At 58.1% G+C, this 20,626-nt stretch overlaps 1 protein-coding gene across 2 annotated transcripts in view; it reads left to right on the top strand.

The window, feature by feature from the left end:
- The window catches only part of RAB11FIP4 (RAB11 family interacting protein 4), a 93,382-nt gene extending 83,041 nt beyond the window's left edge, over positions 1-10,341 (top strand). For both annotated transcript variants that reach the window (XM_084862748.1, XM_084862749.1), the window contains 6 exons: positions 1,366-1,447; positions 1,915-2,052; positions 2,122-2,280; positions 3,330-3,473; positions 4,516-7,572; positions 7,765-10,341. In XM_084862748.1, coding sequence (XP_084718874.1) covers positions 1,366-1,447; positions 1,915-2,052; positions 2,122-2,280; positions 3,330-3,473; positions 4,516-4,632 — 640 coding nt within the window. In that variant the 3' untranslated portion in view covers positions 4,633-7,572; positions 7,765-10,341. The remainder of the gene's footprint in view (positions 1-1,365; positions 1,448-1,914; positions 2,053-2,121; positions 2,281-3,329; positions 3,474-4,515; positions 7,573-7,764) is intronic.
- Positions 10,342-20,626: the final 10,285 nt, after the last annotated feature.

Raw genomic sequence — 20,626 nt, 5'->3', positions numbered from 1 at the left:
GGAGGTCAGGCGGGGCCAGAGGTGCCTCTTCACACTTCGGCGAGACCTAACTCCCCTGTGCCTGAGACCCGCTTTGTTAGCTTTGTCTCCGGGGTTCATTTAAGTTTTCACTCATGTCTCGAAGCTGCTGTTTGGCATCTGTTTCCGGAGGCTGATCCCCCATTAAGGGCACTGTTCTCTGCTTCTGACAGCCGCCAGGTGCGCTGGCCCGAGAGGGTCTGGGAAGAGGTGGTGGAGGAGGACAGTGAGTGTGGGCCAAAGGCCAAACCACAGAAAGCCAGCCCTCTTGGGAACTGTCTCCTAACTCATGCCCCTTGCACAGCTCCAGGGGGCGCTGTTCATAGAGAATATGCAGACAGTGCTCCCAGGGTCATGCGGGGTGCTCTGTTCCTCACATCCTCCACCATCTCGAGTTCCCCATGAGGTGGCTTGGTCACAGCGCACGTCTGAATTTCTTCCTGGCCTGGCCTGCGGGCCTCTCCTGGGGCAGGTTTGGGAGGCAACCAATCAATGAGTCTCTCTCACATCCATGTTTTTGTCTCTCTTTACCCTTCCTTTCCCTTACACTCTCTATGGAAAAATGCGTGGAAAAAATATCTCTGGGTGAGGATTACCAAAGAAACAACATCTACCTGTCTTTTCATGGGGTGGAGGCAGGACAGCCCCTGGCGAATGCTAACAGAGAGGATTATGGTTATTGGAAGTGACTCCTGTGGATGTGAGGGGCAGCTGTAGTGAGCGCTCAGAAGGAAGAGCCCTGGTGAGATACTGCAGGGAGAACAGAAAACAAATATGGCCGCTGCCTTCAAACTGCAGGTTCCAGCAGGAGGGCCCTGTCAGACAACCACAGGAGGCCTCCTCTTGGGAGAAAAACAGGCCCCTCGTTCGTTTCAGGCCGTAAGGGTGCACGTGAAAATGATCTGACATTCTTATTCACAATCTAGTGTAGGGGTGTCGAACTCAATCAGAGAAGGGGCCAAAATCTAAAATCCAGCCTAAATCGCGGGCCGAATGGTTTACTGAACAGTCATAAACTGACAATGTCATAAACTGACAGTGGAGTGCAGTGATGACAGCGCGGTGCGGGCCACATTGCAAGGCCTGGCGGGCTGGATTTGGCCCGCGGGCCTTGTGTTTGACACATGTGATCTAGTGACTCAAGAAAAATATAAAAGTAATTCAGTGTCTTTACCATTTGTCCTTGGCTGACGGGAAGCTCAGGGCTGTGTAATCATTTGAAATGATTATTTATGTTCTCTCTGCGGCTTTCCGGTACCTTTCCTCCCCCAGGGAGCAGAGGCTTGCTGCAGATTGTCCAGTTGCTAGATGATGTCCCCCTCTGACACGCCCGTCCTCTCTCCTCAGGGTGCAGCAGTTAGAGGAGGAGAACACAGAGCTCAGGACGACAGTGACGCGGCTCAAGTCACAAACGGAGAAGCTGGACGAGGTGAGCAGCAGGTGCAGGCGCCTCTCAGGCCTGGACCCGGAGCCAGACGCACAGAGAGGCAGAGTGGCCAACCGGGGCCTCTAGTTTCTGAAATTCTAGTAAAATTGCCATAGGAAAAAAAAAAAGGCAGTAATATGAATAATAACTTGTCTTCCTATATTTCTGATTTTCTAAATTTTCTGCAGTGAATATATTTCCTTATATAATAGAAAGGAGGAAAAGTTACTTTCTAAACGCTCGGGCTGCCACCTTCTAGCCAAGTTTCACCTGGCATCACAGAAGGACGGCAGAGGCCTCGGTGTTTCTAGAATCCCAGGGATCCGGGTGTTTCTTTAGCGTGACGCGGAGGGCTCTGTCCCGGGGGCCGGGCTGGCTGCCTGGGGTGGCTGACACGGACCCTCAGGGAGCCCCGGGGCACAGCGAGGCCCTCTGCGAACCTTCCTCTGACCTGGTCTCCCCGGGCCCAGGAGCGGCAGCGCATGTCCGACCGGCTGGAGGACACCAGCCTGCGGCTCAAGGACGAGATGGACCTGTACAAGCGCGTGATGGACAAGCTGCGGCAGAACCGCCTCGAGTTCCAGAAGGAGCGGGAGGCCACGCAGGAGGTGGGTCCCGGCCAGAGGGCTCCCGGTTCCCTCCGCCCTGCTCCCGCCAACCGCCCCTCTCCCACGCAGCTCATCGAGGACTTGCGGAAGGAGCTGGAGCACCTGCAGATGTACAAGCTGGACTGCGAGCGGCCAGGCAGGGGCCGCAGCGCGTCCTCCGGCCTGGGCGAGTTCAACGCCAGGGCCCGCGAGGTGGAGCTGGAGCATGAGATTAAGCGGCTCAAGCAGGTGCGGCCTGGGAGCCCCGGTGCGGCCTGGGAGCCTCGGTGCGGCCTGGGAGCCCCAGTGCAGCGGGATCAGGTGTCCAAGGCCCTGGGTAGGGGCGGGGGGGGGCGGGGGTTACCCACATGCTCCTGCCTGCTCCGCGCAACAGCCTGGCAGTCAGGGCTGCTCGCCCTCATCTCAGCTCAGGCAAGGCAGCCACGGCTGAGGGAAGTTTCCAGGGCTTTCCTTGGCATCCATAAAGAGAGAGACACCACTCTTCTGTCCTGGGCAGGTGGGGTGGAGAATGAGACTCGCCCAGCCGAATAGCAGTGCCTCCCTGTGTGGGGTCTCCCAGCAGACCCATCTCATAGGGTTTCTGGAGCACCCCTGTAACGGAGACCCATCGGGGGCCGGGGACGAGGGACGAGGAGGGGCAGTGACCCTGCTGAAGCCCCTCCCTTAGCCTGGGGTGGGAGCACCATACAGCTTATACCCCTGAGTTGGCTCCTCTACCAAGGCAGCCGATGCTGGTGCCCGCCCTCCCACGGCAGTACTAAACGCAGCTCTTCTCATCCACCAGGGGGCGCCCGGGGCCCCAGGTGTGAGTCCTTAGAAACCCTTTTGCAGAAGCAGGAGCCGTCGTCAGGCTGGTGAACGGGTCTGGGGAGTGAGGATATACCTGGGGAGAGCTCTCAGAGAGGACTCCTGAGCCCGGCTGCAGGAGGAGCTGAGGAGCGGGGCCACTGCAGGCCCAGGGCACCGCTTTTTCTCCCTGAGGGGCAGTGTCCCCCCACAGGGCCTCAGGGGCTCCATTCTGGCTCATGCACCCCCAGGAAGGAAGGGGTGACCTGAAACCAGGCTCCTTGAGCAGGCCTGTGACTTCTGAGAACCCCTTGACCTCCCAGGCCCCAGCCCTCCCCCCTCCACCCCAAGCCTGGCAGCGGCCACATCATTAGTGGGGTCCTGACATGACACCCGCCTGAGGGGAGGGCACTGGGGGGTCAGGTGACTGGATGCAGGCAGGTGGGTTCTGGATGCTTTCGGAGCTGACAGTGCCTCTTCCCTCCTCACAGGAGAACCATAAGCTGAGGGATCAGAACGACGACTTGAACGGGCAGATCTTGAGCCTCAGCCTCTACGAAGCGAAGAGCCTCTTTGCCACCCAGACCAAAGCACAGTCCTTGGCTTCGGAAATCGACACGGCCTCGCGCGACGAGGTAGGGTGCCCATTCACCCCTGCTCTCGCTTCGGGCCGGCCTCTGAGCCCTGCCCCATCCCCACCTACTGGAACATCGATCCCCAGGCTGCCCAGAGCCGGGAAAGCAGACCAGGCCTGGTCCCATCTGCCCGGACCCTGAGTGAGGGCGGAGCTGCGGGAGGGTTAATCAGCTCTGATTTCCCGCAGGTGGCGGGAGGGGCTCCGGATTGGAGCTTGAGTCTCAGCTCAGCCACACCCGCGCTGAGATGGCCAGTTGATTCATTAACATATCGCTCAGGGCATCTGTCACTCCCCTCCTCCCAGCCAGGAGGGCGGGGCACGAGCACTCCCGGAGCTCCTGCTGGCAGTATGCCCTCACTGCATCCTCTGACACCTGGGGGCTGACTGAACAGACTGGGAGGCCAGGACACAGGGTCACCGAGCCTGTGGGGGGGAGGGACCCAGGCCTCCAGCACCAAAGCTCCCTCTTCCTGCCCCGCTGGGGGTGGTTATAAAAGTTCAGCTCTCCAGATACTCCGGTTACATTTAAGCACGAATCTTAAGACGTCACTGAACCCCATACCCTGTGCTGGGCCCCCTGGCCTCGGAGAGCTCCAGCCTTTCAGTGACGCCCCAGAGGACTGTCAGGAATTGACCGGAGAGGGGCAGTGGCAGGGCCCGGGGTGGCCAGGGGGCCCTTCCAGGCTGAAGAAACAACTGACAAGGCTCAGGGCCCTGGGGATTTGGGTGTCAGTCTTGATTATAAACACCTTTGGCCAGTGTCCTCAGCTTTCACCAAAAACTCACTCATACCTGGCCCCTCCACAGACCAGTCACGTCAGGGTCTCTGGGGTGGGCCTGGGCATCTGCATGGCTCACACCCCTTGTGTGTGATTTGAGCCGGGCTTTAGACTCGTGTCCTGGCACCGGGTGCTGAGGTTGGCCTTGGGGCTGCCTTGCCTGGGTCTCCTGAGCTCTGTCCTTGGGCACTGGCTGCCTGTGAGCCCGGGCACGGGGCTCCGCCCAGGCCAGCCTCTGACCGCCTCTCCCGTTACCATCAGCTCATGGAAGCCCTCAAGGAGCAGGAGGAGATCAACTTCCGGCTGCGGCAGTACATGGACAAGATCATCCTCGCCATCCTGGACCACAACCCCTCCATCCTCGAGATCAAACACTGAGGCGGGGCTGGCTGCAGAGCGGCCCAGGACCAAAGGGCAGACCCTGCCTGAGGAGCGGCCCCAGCCGGGCCCCCCCACACTGAAAGCGTATCTGGCCACCATGTCAGGTGTGCTGGTGTGGAGGTGGGACGCTGAGCACCCAGCGCGGGGTGAGCGCGGGGCAGGGCTGGGGTGACAGCGCCGTTGGCTGTCCATTTGCACTTTGTGGGGCAGAGGCAGAGCGTCCCGGGGGTGCGGGGGGCCGGGGGCAGGTCTCTGCAATCAGGAGTGACTGTAACAGCGAGAACTGGAAGCTTGTGTTGCAGATACTGGATAAAATGATGCTACCTCTGGGGGTGACGGTCAAGTTCTCTGGGGAGACCGCTCTTTCTCCCGCCCATTCCTTCTGGGAGGAGAGCCCAGTGATGACCTTTTCTAGTTCGAATGTCCAGCGGGGTCGGCCTCGCCAGCCTCTGTAGCCACCTTTGAAGTCCAGGTGCTGGAGCTCAGAGAGGAGGAAGTGGCGTCTAGGGGAACATGAAGAGGGGCCTCCGCCAGCCCCCCCTCCCCATGCTGCTTGGGCGCCGTGTGTCCAAGGACTCGGCTTGCTGCCGAGCCACCTTCATTCTGAGAATCCTCCGTGTCTCTGGCGTCCTCCGTGCACTCCCTGTCCCTGCTTACCTACCTCTCCCTCCATGTTCGTTTTGTTTTAAGACCATGAACATAAGCTGCCTTCGCTCGGCTGTAACGTGCAGGGATTAAAGGAAGGAGAAGGAGCAGGAGGCTGAGGGACGGGGGGCTCCAGGCAAGTGTTGGCATCAGGCAACCAAAGACGGGGTTTTCGGGGAGGAGCAGCTCGCCTCTCCACCGGCTTCCCCCCGCTGGCCGCACCTGGAAAGAGAAGCCGGGATGGACGTCAGCTGCTGCCGGGCCGGCGGGGGGCCTGCTCACCGCCCTGCCTTCTCCGCAGCCTGAAGCCTGGGGATGCAGCCGGGGGCGCGGATGTGCAGGGCCAGGCCTCTGGGCTGGGCTCAGCGGGGCAGGGAGACCCCGGCACCCCAAGTTTTAGGAGCACACCTGCTGGTCCTCGGTCCTCTGTCCTCGGCCCGGGGGAGACGAATGCTGTCCTGGCGGGAGACACCGTTGGGGAAGTCTCAGGGCGGCCTTCGCCGTGCGTCCCTGGGACACGGTGGGAGTTCACACTCTGGGTTTTCAGTGTGGTCTTTCCGGGCGGCTGGGAGTAGTAGATCGGGTGCTTCTCCTTCGAGCTTTCCCAGCGGTTCTCCTTTTCACGTGGCTGGTTCGTTTCCTCAGCCCACATCTGTAAACATGGGTGGTCTTCCTTTCCCCCGGAGGTGGCTTTCGTTAGCACTTCCAGTGTGAAGGGAAAGTCTGGGCGTGTTGGGGGAGGGGAGGGGGGGGTGTGCCGGGAAGGGAGGGGAGTGGAGGGCGAAGAGGGGACGTGGGGGTTCCCTGCTCACAGAGGCAGGCTGGCAGGCTGTGGCCATGACCACCTTCATTGCAGTCCCCTCAGCTTTTGCTCTGGTTGGTTTGTGTGACCTTTTCGAGCTTATGTGTGGGGTCTGTTTCATGCTGCAAGTAGCGGGGCTGCACTGGCTTCACCTGGGAGCTTCCCAACCCCTAGGACACTGGTTAGGACACTGGTTAGGACACTGGTCTCCTCATGCTCCGCAGGGGGTCTGAAGTGGGGGTGGAAGGAAAGCTTGGGGAGCCGGTCTCTGGGGAACTTGCTAATAGGAAGGATGGCCACGAAGGAAAGGAAAGGAAAGATAATCAGGATCTGGCCCTGGTCTGGGTTTTACTGGGAAGGAGTCCCACAAAGAAGCCGGCCAGGTCCCGGGCCTGGTCTGTTGGGGGCTGGCCCCAGGGATGAGCATTTTATGTGTAAAACTTGACAAGCTCTTTAGCTGCAGGGAGGTCGGAGGCTGCCACAGCCTGAGTTGCAGTCACCGTGTGGGAAGGGGTTTCTGCAGTGGGGAAAGGGGCGGGAAAAGCTGTCAGCCCGCAGCGTTCTGCATCTCCTCCTGCAGGGGGCGCCACAGGCACCTTCCCCAAGGAAGCACCGCGTCTGAGAGGCCCTCAGGGCCTGGTGCTGGGCTGCAGGGTCTCTGGAAGAGGGCGGACTGTAAAACGAGGCTGAATTCCATGTAACCCACACCTCAAGTTAAATCCAGCCTCTGACAGCAGCCAGAATACCTCTTACAAAACCTCGTCTGTCCAATTGGCTTTTTAAGATCACACTTTTTAAAAAGCTCTTCCGTGCTTGAAAGCTGCCCCGAGGAGGCAGGTGCCTCGGGGTCCCAGCCCTCCGGCCCCGGGAGGCCCCTGAGCTGCGGCCCACTCTGGGTCTGCCCTGTCCCCATGTCTCCTCCTTCCTCGTTGGTTCTCAGGGTGAGCCCTGCCCTGCTCTCAGTCCTGGTGAACGGTATCCAGGATGCCCAGTTCACTTCGAGTTTTAGTAGAAGTGTAGTCCACGCAGTGGTTGGCACATAATTAAAGGGCGAGGTTTTTGAAATTCTGTTCATGGGCCCAAATCCCCAGAGGTCTGATTCCATGGGTGTGGGTGTGGCCCAGGCTTCGGAAGGTGTGAAATTCCCCGGGTGACTGTGATTTGCCTGGGTGGCCTGTGTGGGTTTTGGTTTTGTTTTTTTCTACACCCAGGTAGGGGCCAGCACTACCCAGAGCAGCGGTTGCCAACCTTTGCGACCTCACGGACCACCAGGACCACCGGTGGGCCACCGCTACCATAGAAGGGCTTCTGCAGAGATGCTCACTTTACATGACATGACACAGGCCTGTCCTTACATTCAACGCAAAGCCAGACACATGAGTTTTATCTACAGAAGCTAATAGAACGGAGGCCCCGCTCTGTGGGAAGGTATAAGAAATAAAGTATAGGTATAAGAAGGTATAAGAAATAAATAAAGGTATAAGACAGGGGTCTTCAAACTACAGCCCGCGGGCAACATGCGGCCCGCAGAGGAGTCTGATCCGGCCCGCCAGGTTTTTTGGGCAGTGAGCGCAGCCGAGGTGTTACAGTAGGAATTAGTAGTTCATATAGTCCGGCCCTCCAGCTCTCTGAGGGACCGTGATCTGGCCCCCACTTTAAAAAGTTTGAGGACCCCTGAAGAGATTTAAAAAAAAATTAACTGTGACGTGGCCAGAGTTCAACAAGATGTTTTCTTTTTAAATGTGTTAGATTCTCGCCGAATTGTAAGGGGCATTTCTTTAGCGTGACTTAACTTCGGACCTATCGAGAGCACAGCTCGAGAACCTTCCCGAGCCCCTGGACTTAACAGGGTGGTTCTCGGCTCTGGCTGGGCATTAGCACGCCCGGGGAGCTTTTTAAAATCCTGCTGACAGTTCCCTCACCCCCCCCCCCCCTTTCCACGTTGGGGTTTAATTGTCCCGGGGGTGGCCCAGGTTTTGCTGATGTGCAGCCCGGGGCTGGGGCCTGTCCTGGGAGGCTGCTGGCCGGAGCCAGGGAGGGAGTGGCTGTGGGGCTTGTTAACCCAGGTGCTGGGTACCAGGGCGGTCTCCTGCTGGGCGGCTGGTGGGTTTTCCTGAGGTGATTTGGGATGGCAAGTAGTTAGCAGACCCCTTGATGCCTTCAGGAACTGGCAAATCCAGCTGTTCTCACCAGCCTGAGGGTTAGCAATCGTGATGGGCAGGTGTGCCTGGTGCCCGCAGTCAGTGGGTGGCAGGAGTGGGGATGGAGGAGAAGGAGCAGGACAGAGTGGCCTCAGAAACAGTGGGTTTTTTCTCGGGTCGTTTCCCCCCGGGTGGGTAAGGGTTGCCCCAGCTCCGCCCCTGTGAGTAGCCAAACCAACCCCCGGCCCTCAGTCAGGAGGCTCAGGTGCCATTGCACCCGGGAGTCTGATCGCTGGCCCGTCAGGAGGGCGGTATGGGCGCTTTCGTTCCAACGAGGGACAGAGGCCTCCGAGGACTCCTGGGGCCTGTGCGTCGGAGAAATGAGCCCTCTCTTTGTGCTCTGCGGGGAGGTGTGTGTTTAATGCATCAGCAGATTTAAACCCGAAGGCTAATCTGAGACGTGATTGGAAACTGGAAGTTTTTGGATGGTCACCAGGCCAAGGTTTGTTGTCCCATCAGATCTGCAGCGACTCTTTCAGAGGCCCGAGGTGGGTGTTAGAGGGCCATTCCATACTCTCATCTCCCAGCCTGCCTTCCTCTGTGACCAGGCAGCCCCTCCAGGGCTGTGCTTCAGGCTGGGAAACAGGCCTCAGGCTAGGGGGCCAGGCTCTCCCCGCCACTGAGCAAGTCCCTCCCCTTCCCGGACCCTGGGGCCTCTGGGTCCTGCCCTCCTGCTCTGTGTGTGCACGAGAGGGTGGGAGCAGGGCGGCCCAGCACCTCGGCTGCCCCCCTGGACAAACAGACTACTTTCTAGAAAGTTGTTTCTGAAAGTGTAAACCCTGGTGAAGCTTGATGCGCCATGATTTTGTTGCTTCTCTTTCCATTGTGACTGTAACGGGGGGGATGCCTGCCCCAAGCCCCCCAGGAGGGGTGGCTGGGAGTGACACCCCAGGGTCCCCCTGCAGGACCTGAGTGCCGTTGTCCCGGGAGCCCGAGCCTCCCCCGGGACCCGCTGTTCCGTGCTGCCCAGGCTGCGTTTTGTCTGCATGGTTTGGGGTCATCATCCTTGTGCCTTTTTCTTCCCTGTCACCCTGTGCAGGACTTCCCGCGTGGCCACTGCCCGCTTTTCTACGCCCTCCCGGTCCCCGGCCCTCCCCGAGCTGTAGGTGTGTACACAGTGCTGCGCTCCGCGCCCGCGTGCCTCCGCCCCCTCCGCCCGCAGGGACCCGGCGCCCTGCCCCCGACACTCCGCCGCACAGCGGGGCCACGTGCACAGACTTCTCCATTTTGGTCCTAAGCTGGGGGGTCGGGCCGCTCAGTCCCTCGTCCAGCCTGCCGCTGGTGCGGAAGCCTCGCGGCAGAAAGGGCGGCTTTGTGTAACCTCCTCCCCCCGCCTCTCCTGTGTCCGTGTCAATATTTATGGAAAGCAGAGCGAGCGCAGCTTCCCGGCCTGGACGTGCGGGTCTGCCAGCTCCGCGGGCCCATCCGAGATGCACTCCCTCACCCCCTCGCCCCCGGGCAGCCGCTGCCACCGGGCGCCTAGCACGGCTGCGGACAGGCGGGCAGGAGGAAGAGGCTTCTCGCCGCCCCGCCTGCCGGGAACAACTGCCAAGCTCTCCCTCCTCTGCCGACGGTGCTCAGACCCGGGTGCCATTGGTGCCATTAAACCCCCCACTGGCGTCGGGACCGAGGTCCTCTCGCAGCCTGCTGGCTCCCGTCATCCCAGCTCTCCCCGCGCTCTTGGCTGGGTCTCCTGGTGGAGGGGGGCGGGGGGGAGGGGGGGAGAGGGGTTCCACTGGAATAAGCTGCACGTGTGGCCGCAGGTCCAAGGGGTGGTGGATGGTTTGACTCTGTGGCTCCACCTGAGTCTTCAGCCCCAGGAGCCTCCCTCTGGAAGCGGGCTTAGCGCTCGGCCCTCCCTTGGGCCAGGGGAGACCTCCGCCTCCAGGCCCCGGGGTGGGGGGAGCGGGGAGAGGCCCCAGGCTGTGTGCAGGGGTCCTGGGCTCGCCACCTCCGGCCTGCTTCCGCCCAAAAAGCAGCAGGCGCTCAGAGGCGGGCTCCCTCTAAAACTCGTGTACAGACTGAGGTGTAAATAAACAGTTTGCTTTTCTTGCCTGACTTAGCGGTGAGTTTCTGTGGTGGAGGAGGGAGGGAGGTAGGCGGGAGGGGGGCTGGTTCCAGGGCTCCTGCGGATAGACACTTTCCTACAAAGAGCAGGCCTCACCCCGCGTGCCAGGGGCTGGTGCTGACCTGCGGGGCTGGGGGTCTCCCCGCAGACAGCTGCAGCCGCTGTCCGTCCTCGATGCCTGTGGATCCCAGAGCTCCTCTGACACCCCCAGGCCAGCCCCAGGGCGAGTGTGAAACGTTTGTCCTCCTGCTCCCAGCCAGGGCCTCTCAGGGTCTCAGCTTACTCCGGTCACTCGCTGAGGTCCCAGTGCCACTTCCTCCAGGCCAGCCACCACCGTGACCCCGGGGCACAGGCCAAGCCCCCCCTCTGCCTCGTCTCCCACTGCCCTGCCGGCGCTGGGCCTGCCAAGCCCCGTATGGAGGTGGCTCCCGGGTAGGTGGCCAGACCCCAGATTTCTACCCTCTCCTGTTCACCCCTCCCTCATCGGTACAGGGTTCCAGGTGTCAAAGGGGTTCATAGGTCACCCACCTGCTGGAGATGAGTCTGCCCTCCCTGCTGGCCAGGATTCTAGGGCGGGCAGGACCAGACGCCTGCACTTCCCCAGGGAGGCCTCTGCCTTGGGCCTGCCAGCGCAGACGCCCACTCCCGGTCCACTGGCCCCCCGTGGCCTCCTGGGCGCTCGGGGAAGCCACCTCCCAACACGGGGGGTTGTGCTCTCTCGGACCTTCTTCCCTCCCCACTAGGGCTGCTAGATTTTGCAAATAAAAATGCAAGAGACCCAACTAAATTTGAATTTCCAAATTACGTTGTTTAGCCATGCAGCACGAACACGTTACTCAGCGTATTTCTGAAATTGGGATTTAGCCGGGCACTTGTTAAACCTGGCAGTCCTATTCCCAGCCCTCCCCAGGCCTCTGATGCCCGTCAGGTGCCTCCAGGAGGCTTGTAGAAAGCTCCGCCCTTTCGGGATCCTGTGCTTGGGAGGGGGCTGCAGAGGCAGCACAGAGCCTGGCGGGCTAAGGGTGGGTCTCCGCCAGCCATTAAGCAAATGTTTTGTTTACAGCACCTGGTACAGGGCTGGGGGCTGGGCTTGCGATGGTGAGCAAAGCCGACTCCCCACACCCCTCCCCCCCATACCCGGGACACAGGAGCGTCTAGAATGCTGGGTGGGAGAGTCTCCATCCTGGCTGCACGTGTGAATCACCTGGGCGGGGGGGGGGGGGGGGGGGGATTAAGCCACGTGGGTGCAGGCAGAGCCGGGAGCCCGTGCAGGCTCGGTTCCAGACCGCGGCACTGAAGCGAGCAGCACAGTAAAGCGCGCTGTAATCTTTCTGATGGTGGAGGGTCTTGCCTTCAAGTGGTAGAGACGCACCATCTGAGCAGCACCAAGGCGAAGCACAGTAAAGGGAGGTGCCCTGTGTGGGGGGACCCAGCCCAGCGCTGGGGGCTCGGTGGTGTGGTGGGACAGGACACTTTTGTGGGTTTTTTCCCCTCAAAGTCCCCAGGTGACTCCAAGGATGAGAATCACCGGTGCATCCTCACTCCTGAAACCATTTGAGGAGTCCGGGCGAGTTCCGCTGAGGATGGAGGAGGAGGAGGGCGGGGCCAGGTGAGGGAGGTTGGGGCCGGCACGGGGCAGGAACAGGAGGGGCAAAGGCCTTAGAGAACCAGCAAGAGGAGAGCAGGGCCGCCCGCCACGGAAGGGTCTTCCCCGGGAGCCGCCGGCTCAGAGCTGAGGTTCGGCGCAGCAGGCCACCAGGTAGGGTGCTGAGGCGAGAGAGGAAGGCAGCCTGGACCCAGGTAAGACCTGGTTTTATTGTGGTTTTTTTTGTTTGGAGTGAGACGGGGAGTTGGAATCACTGGGATTTGGTGGTCACTTGGGCAGGGGAGCCAGCTTCTCACAGTCCTCCTGGGAGGGGTCTCCAGCCACCCGTCTCCATGGAAGGACTCAACTACAGCCACCTCACGTGCGTCCTCAGCACGCGAGGGCAGGCTTAGCGCTAGCCCGCATCGTGTCCAGAGACCCGTGGTCCGCAGGACAGTCGGTGGCCAGCAGAGGGGTGTTTGGTGGCCAGCAGAGGGGTGTTGGGTGGCCAGCAGAGGGGTGTTTGGTGGCCAGCAGAGGGGTGTTTGGTGGCCAGCAGAGGGGTGTTTGGTGGCCAGCAGAGGGGTGTTGGGTGGCCAGCAGGATGGTCAGTGGTCAGCAGAGGTGCTTGGTGACCAGCAGGGGTTGCTCAGTGAGGGCCGAGGCAGGTTCCCCTCCAGGCAGTCCATCTGGATGTCTGTGCTGATTTTGGAGCCCGGGACATCGGCATGATGCCGCCCCCTCTTAGCCCTCCCCGCTGTTTGGCCCGCAGGGTCTGCGAGGCGGTGGTGCATGTCACTTTTTACCTGTTTAGGGCTCGCCATGTGCCGGGCAGTGTTCTGAGTGCTTGCCGTGTTTGCGTCATTTAATCCTCAGACAGCCATGAGGAGGGTGGTCGGAGTTTCCCGATTTTCCCGACGAGGAAACTTGCCAGCACAGGTGGCCTAACCAGCCGCAGGTCACCCAGGATCCACCCTCAGGTGCCAGGGTGGGGAAGCATCATCCCAGAGCCTCAGTCGGCTCCCCCAGGAGTGGCTGCTCAGGGGGGCGGGGGGAGGCACTGTAGGGAGAAGGCAGCCGCGCTGAGCCTGGAGCCTGGGGGGCTCTCCGGGGACCGAGGACCGTGCAGAGGGCCTGGCGGGCACAGTGGGGCCGTGCAGAGGACCTGGCGGGCACAGTGGGGCCGTGCAGAGGGCCTGGCGGGCACAGTGGGGCCGTGCAGAGGGCCTGGCGGGCACAGTGGGGCCGTGCAGAGGGCCTGGCGGGCACAGTGGGGCCGTGCAGAGGGCCTGGCGGGCACAGTGGGGCAGCAGCCTGGAAGTGGGACCTCGTGTGCCCTGTTTGCTCTGAGGAGCAGGAGCAGAGGCCCAGAGAGGACTCAGCCTCGTGGGCTGGGCTAAGGCCGTGGTTGGCAAACTGCGGCTCGCGAGCCACATGCGGCTCTTTGGCCCCTTGAGTGTGGCTCTTCCACAAAATACCACGGCCTGGGCGAGTCTATTTTGAAGAAGTGGTGTTAGAAGAAGTTTAAGTTTAGAAAATGTGGCTCTCAAAAGAAATTTCAATCGTCATACTGTTGATATTTGGCTCTGAGTTCGCCGACCACGGTGCTAAGGGGTCAATTGTGCTCCGGGGCCCTGGGGCGAGGCTGTGGACTTTAGGGCCCAGGGAGTCCAGAGCCAGCTTCAAGCCAGTCCTGCCTGGAACTAATGGGGGAGGGGGGGGGACCCGGGTTGGGGCTGCAGGGAGTTCCCCTCTAGCTCCTGCCATCCCTGGTTTGGCCCTGCGTTCACTCCAAGCCCTGGCTTTATTATTTGGTTCTGATTGGGGCTCCAAGACATTGGTATGGCCTCTAGGTTTAAAAAAAAAAAAAAAAAAAAAGTGCTGTGCCCAGCTGGTATGGCTCAGTGGTTAAGCATCGACCTTTGAACCAGGAGGTCACGGTTCGATTCCCGGTCAGGGCACATGCCCGGGTGGCAGGCTCGATCCCCAAGAGGTGAGCATGCAGGAGCCAGCCGATCGATGATCCTCATAATTGATGTTTCTGCCCTTCTCTCCCGCCCCCCCTCCTCTCTGAAATCAATAAAAACATATTAAAAAAAAATTTTTTTAAAGAAAGATAGCCACAGCTCACAGCTGGCAAATGCAGCAGTGGTAGCAGGAGCCTCTCCTGCCCTGAGGGCTCCTGGACTGCAAGAGGGCACAGGCCAGGCTGAAGAACCCCCCCCCCACTCCGAGTGCACAAATTTTGTGCACCAGGCCTCTAGTATATTTTATAAGAGGATATATATCCAGGATATATAAAGAACTACAACTCAACAATGAAAAAAAATCCTGGATAAGAACATCGGCCAAGGACTTGAATAGACGTTTTCCCAGATGGCCAATAAGCACATGAAATGTTGCGTTACATCACTAATTAGGGAAGTGTACATCCATCTACAACGAGATACCCTCTCACACCCATTAGGATGGCCATATATTATAAAACAACAGTACAAGTGCTGACATGAATGTGGAGAAAGGGGGACCCATGTGCACTGTTGGTGGGAATGTACATTAGGACAGCCACTATGGAAAACAGTATGTAGGTTCCTCAAAAAATTAAAAATAGAACTCCCATATGATCCAGCTGTCCCACTTCTGGGTATATATCCAGAAGAACTGAAGACAGGATCTCAGTATATTTGCACACTCATGTCCATTGCAGCATTATTCATGATAGCCAAGAGGTGCAAGTGAGCAAAACGTCCATGGTGGGATGTGTGGATAAAGAAACATTGGAAGGCATATCATTGGGCCTTAATAAGGGAAGTCGTGTTATGTGACAATAAGTATAAACCTTGAGGACGTTGTGCTAAATGACATTGTGCCAGTCACAAAAAGACAAAACTGTGTGATTCCACTCATGGAGGTACCCTGAGTAGTCAAACTCCTGAAAACAGACAGTAGATTGGGGGTTGCCCGGGGCTGGAGAGAGAGGGATAAGGGGAGAAATAGAGATTCAGTTTTGCAAGATGAAAAGTTCCAGAGATCTGGTACACAGCACTGTGCATATAGTGTCCGTTTTAAAATGGTTAAGATGATACATTTTATGTTCTTTACCACATGGAATAGCTCTTCTGGGTTTTCCCAAATCACCACAATCTATACTTCTTAAAAAGTTCTGCAAGTAAGTAAGCAAGCAAGAATGGCTGTGGCTGTGGCAGTGGCAGTGGCAGGGGGGCAGTGCTGGGCTGGTTGTTTGTGCACCGCCGTTAGCGGTGTGTACGGGAGGCTGGGCCCAAAGGGAGGCTGGCAGCTGCCCCGCCCACCCTGAGAGGAGGGTCTTCTTCCCCCCCTCACCCCCTCTTCTCATCCTCAGTCACCTCTCTTAGAACAGATGCTGTGGCCAGAGGCCAAGCAAGCACAGAAGGATTTAATTTCTTCTTTTAATTTAACAAAAATACAAAATCTACAAAAATATATAGTATAAGTACTCATATTTTCATTGTTTCAGCTTTTTGCCTTTTACAGAATAAAAATGTCACAAATAAAGTCTCCTATCCCTGCTTTGCCTTTCCTTTTACTTTAACAAATGCTGTGTATTGTCCGACACCAGGCTTGCTCACTCTATGCTGATAATCATCCCTTTGAATCTGGCTCATTCCTTTTCATAGTGACCTGACCCATGGGTATGGACACACTCAGACTGGTCCATGCAGGTCGCCTCCGGTTGTTCACTCCCGCTAGCTCTGTCGCCAGGAACATCTGTGAGGATCTCTGTGTGCCTACACGGGTTCCTCCTGGGCAAGGCCACATGGTGTAAAATGACGTTTATTCGGAATCTAGTGCCAGGGGTTAAAGGGCAAGGCAGGCGGGAGCAAAAGCAACCCGGGAAGGTTTTATTTATTCAGAAGGTGGTTCCTGCGGGATCAGTGGGAACCGGTCCCTTCCCCTGAGCCCTGCAGCCTGACCCCATCCCTCCTGGCTCCCTCCATCCTTCTCCAGGGCCCTTTGTGCTTGCACCATCTGGTCAGAAACGACCGGCCAAGGTCACATGGGGGCTCACAGATCGGCCAGAGAACCTAGTGCAGATGCTTGGCCCTGGCTCGCTGGGGGCCGCGGTCTCCGCTCCTGCTCCCGTGGTAACGCATTGCTGGTGGTTTTTCTGCACCAGGGCGTGGTTTTTCTGCACCAGGGCTCTGGACCCCATCCCGGGCTCTGCGGGTGCCCTGCTCCTGGGGGCGCTGGCGGCGGCAGGGAGAGGACGGGCGGGCTCTCACGCTCTCCGGGCGGAACCCCGTGCGGGCGCCTGGCTGTGGTCCCAGGGGCCGGGGAGCGGGGCAGGCTGGCGGGCTGGTGGGCGGAGCCAGGGGCGGGGCGTCGCCCCTCGCGCCTGCGCCACTTCCCCTCCACTGAGAGCTTCTAGCCCCAGCTTGGCTGTCGGGCGCGGTGGCCAAGTGGTAAGGCGTCGGTCTCGTAAACCGAAGATCGCGGGTTCGAACCCCGTCCGTGCCTGGGCGTTGAGGTTGAGGTTGGGGTTAGGCAGTGGGGCTCTGATGGCCTCTTAAATGCTGTCCCCACCTTCTGTTGTTTGGCTTTTTTAACTTCAGATTTTGTCCTTAAGCCTTGCAGAGCGCAGGCATGTCTGGGGTGGCTGTGTTGCTGATGGGACACCTACACTCCCAAGGTGGAATAGCCAGGTTTGGTCCTGGCATGCTGGTTTTGTATGTCCTGATGGTGGGAGGACTTCCCAGAAAGGGCATTTTGGGTCTCTGGGAATGGGTTTTATGGTTTCTATTTGTTCCTTGAAAGGTGAGTGAACTGCACTGTGCTTGCCCCCTGGTTTTTTTCTGTCTGAGTCAGGAAGCCAACCACATTGTTCAGTTGGTGGGTGCTTATTCCTTTCCCAGCACTTTTGAACTGAGCCTTTGAGTCTGGCCGTAGCCAGCTATGACACCCCCCAAGTCATCTCTAGGGTAGACCACCCGATCTAATAGGATATTATGTTGTGAGTGCTTCCCATTCAGTACACTCCAGCCTGCCTGTCCCTTTCTTCGGTTGTGACACTCAGCACTGAAAACACTACTCCAGATATAGTCTCACTAATGGAACTTAACCTCCCTCATTCTGCATTCCATACTTCTGTTAATGTGACCAGAAGTCACATTACCTTTCAATGCACTTCACAAAAGGTGGATTGAAAGTCAGCAGAGTCTCTTGGGAACAGTGTCTAAGGTTATCAAAAGATAGGATGTGGGCTCAGGCAGCAGGGAAATATATTTATCATTTCCCTAATATTCCAGTGATGGAAGAGATGCTTGGCTTTTCAAGGGAATGCTGAGCTAGGTGTCAGTGTCAACATGGACTTACTTGTTACTGAATGCAAATAAAGGCAGATTCCAAATATCCAGGGAGAGGAAGGGGAACTTTCCTGAACTATTGGGTATTGCCTTAGATCCTATCTCTGAATTTGGATTTACCAATCCTTGGAACTCTGAGGCTGGGCATTGGGTTTCCTGCTGTAGCTGGAGGTGAGAATTCCATCCCAACAGGGGGGTGGATGAGCCAGCCAAAGTCAATAAAAGAAGTCAACATACAGATGTTGGGGGAAGTGTGGGCCCCCAAAGGTGAAGAGCCAGATACAGGGATCAACTATGAGCCCCAGGTCAAGGTGGGTCAGATATAAGCACGGGGTGGACATGGGAGCAGAGAGGTCGTATAATTACCGTGAAGGCCTTCGGGTATCTACACTCACTTCTGTGGGGCTGGAGGTAGTTATTGGCTTAAAGGGTGAGCCTCACTCCTTAGGTCCTGTTCAGAGGGCGGAGCCCAAGCATCGGGTGTCAGACCACCTGCCTGCCCCCACCTCCCACCAGGCAGGAAACCCGGATCGAATGCTGCCTCCGCCTCGCTAACATGTCACCACACCCGGAGAGAACAGACTCCCTTCCCGGGAATCTACCCTGCTGCTGCTCGTGGGCCGGGGGGGTGTCTTATCCAGTGACCTGGGTAGATAAAAGGCTCTGTGCGTCTTGTCCGAATGCAGGAAGGTTATCAACAACAAAGTCAGAAACCTCACAAACTTTTCTTCCTACGGTCACGCTGGGAGAAATCCCAGGGAAACGCCACCCTCCAGGCTTGGCAGTGATGACACGGGGGCCCAGGGGCGGAGATACCTTATCAGAGGTTGCCCGGAAGTCAGGAACTCACACAGACCAGCGATGCCAGTGCGGCTCCTGCAGGGACGGTTTCGCGGCCAGCCAGCCTTTCCCCGGACCTCTGGAAAGGGCTCAGTGCCTAGGGGCCTTGGGTAGATCAGTTCATCTCCCCCAGCTCGGCTTCCGGATCAGGAAAGCGGGGTTCTCCTCCCTCCACTTCACAGCACCTTGCTGTGTTGCTAGAGATGGGGCAGGGGTTCAGCTTGAGCAGGGGACCAATACTGGACCGTGGTGTTGAGTTTCACACCGTGAACCGTTACGGGGACTGGAGGCCACTGTGCAGGTTGGCTGTCCTGCCCTTGGGGGGCGGGGTCGCCCTCTGAGAGGAAGCTGGTGAAAGCAGCAGGTGATGGAGGGAGTGTGGGGGGCCAGGGGGGCTCGTGCCCGGGGGGCCTGTGGGGCGGGTTTGGGGCAGCCAATCCTATCCAGGTGTGGCAAAGCTGGGTTCCCAGCAAATACCGAGTGAGGATGTGTTTTGTGTCAGGCGCCGGGATGCAGGAGCGTCCTTTAGAGACAAAACTTCCCGCCCTGTGGCGCTCACATCGTGGGAGTGGGAAGCAGAGATCAGCAGCAGGAGACAAATATTCGAGTGAAATGTGTGGCATTGTAGAGGGGACAAGGGTTATGGAAAGGGAAACATATCTGGGTTGGGGGATAAGACAGGGTGGGGAGCCCTAACCGGTTTGGGTCAGTGGATAGAGCATCAGCCTGTGGACTCAAGGGTCCCGGGTTCGGTTCCGGTCAAGGGCATGTACCTTGGTTGTGGGCTCATCCCCAGTGTGTGTGTGTGTGTGTGTGTGTGTGTGCGTGTGCGTGCCCCGGAGGCAGTTGATCAGTGTTTCTCTCTCATCGATGTTTCTAGCTCTCTATCCCTCTCCCTTCCTCTCTGTAAAAAATCAATAATATATATTTGTTTTTTAATTATTTTTAAACTTAAAACCATCTTGCATCTTTGGGAAACGACATTGGTGGTAAGAAGTGTGACTGTGACACACTTGCTCAAAGTCAGGCTGGGGCCCAGCAGCACCCAAGCCCTCAGGGACCCTTCCTGCCTCTGGAGCTAGGCCCGCCCTGCCCGGCTGAGTTCTGGTGAGTGACAGACCCCGGCTGCTTCGGGACTGGCTCGGGATCCAGTGTGGAGGCCAGGGCCTTTTGTGAACCGTGTGCCGCCCCCGAACCACGTCGGCAGAATGTCCTTTCTCGTCCAGTTTTGATGCCATTGATGGGATTAGGTGCTCCCCCAGGGCCGTCGCCTTTGATGTCCTCAGGAGATTTCAAACTCAGGAAACAAATGGTAATCTTCCACAGGCTCCTCCGGGACCAGCCCCTAAACCCATTACATCCCTGCCCTTTCATCCCCCCGGGACACCGGCTCCTCCTGGCTCCCGGAGTCTCTGAGATCCGAAGGGTTTGTCAGATTCAGAGAGACCAATAAAAGGGGAAGAGAAAGCAGAGCTCAACCCACAGACCCCTCCAGCACCCGGCACCCGCACCAGCAATGTCAGGGCATCTTTTTTCCCTCTCTCTTTTAATCCTGGGCTCCTACAAAATGGGGATTACAGAGGCCTGGGGCCAGCGGCCTGCCCTGCCCCCGTTCTGAGTGCCTCTGCCCCCATCCCTCCTGGAGCCCCTCTGTCCTGGGAGCTCCTGATCCTGCACATCTGTCTGTCTCCCGCCCTGAGATCTCCATGGGGGGGGGGGGGGGAAGGAGCTGAAAAATTAAGCAGAGAAACCACTCAGCCCCCATAGCATGAGGGTTTAAGGCATGATTTGGATCGGTGAGGCTCACAGCCAATACCTGTCAGGCCACAAAACAGGGATGTCTCATTATTTTCTTTAAAAAGTCCAACTCAAGGGCTCTATCTGAAGAGAGGTGTGGGGTGGGGGAGCTTTATCTCAGTGCTATTTAGTGCTACTCACTTCCTCTCCCATGGTCCTCGGAGTCCTGGCCATCTTGAGGATGGGGATGTTGGCAGAGGCCTGTGGGTGCTCCAGACTGGTCTCAGATGAGGGGGCAATCTGATCTCTAGAGAGTAGGGCAGCAGGTTGGCAGGGGACTCCACGCAGCTCAGACCCCGCCCCCCTCTAATCTTGGGACAGTCCCCTCCACCCCCCAGAGCCCCAGCAGGGGAACATCTGGCCGGCGGGCTGCGTTAGGCCCTTGAAATCATTTGGTCTGAAATCAGGGGTGAGCTCATTACATGTTTGACCAAATATAGCAAGCGAATTTTAAAAAATGTATTTTTATTGATTTCAGATAGGAAGGGAGAGGGGAAGAGAGTTAGAAACAACCATGATGAGAATCCTCCATTGGCTGCCCCCTGCACACCCACACCACCCTCACCCCAATCCAGCCAGCAACCTGGTGGGCATGTGCCCTGACCAGAATGGAACCGTGACCTCCTGGTTCATAAGTCGATGCTCAACCACGGGGCTAGGGGACAGCGGCTTGCTGGGGACAGCAAGCTGATTTTTAAGTTGATAATTTTT

The sequence above is a fragment of the Pipistrellus hanaki genome (assembly GCF_964339955.1).
Source record: "Pipistrellus hanaki genome assembly, chromosome: 16".
NCBI classification, from domain to species: domain Eukaryota; kingdom Metazoa; phylum Chordata; class Mammalia; order Chiroptera; family Vespertilionidae; genus Pipistrellus; species Pipistrellus hanaki.
This window is presented reverse-complemented; position numbering and strand designations above follow the sequence as displayed.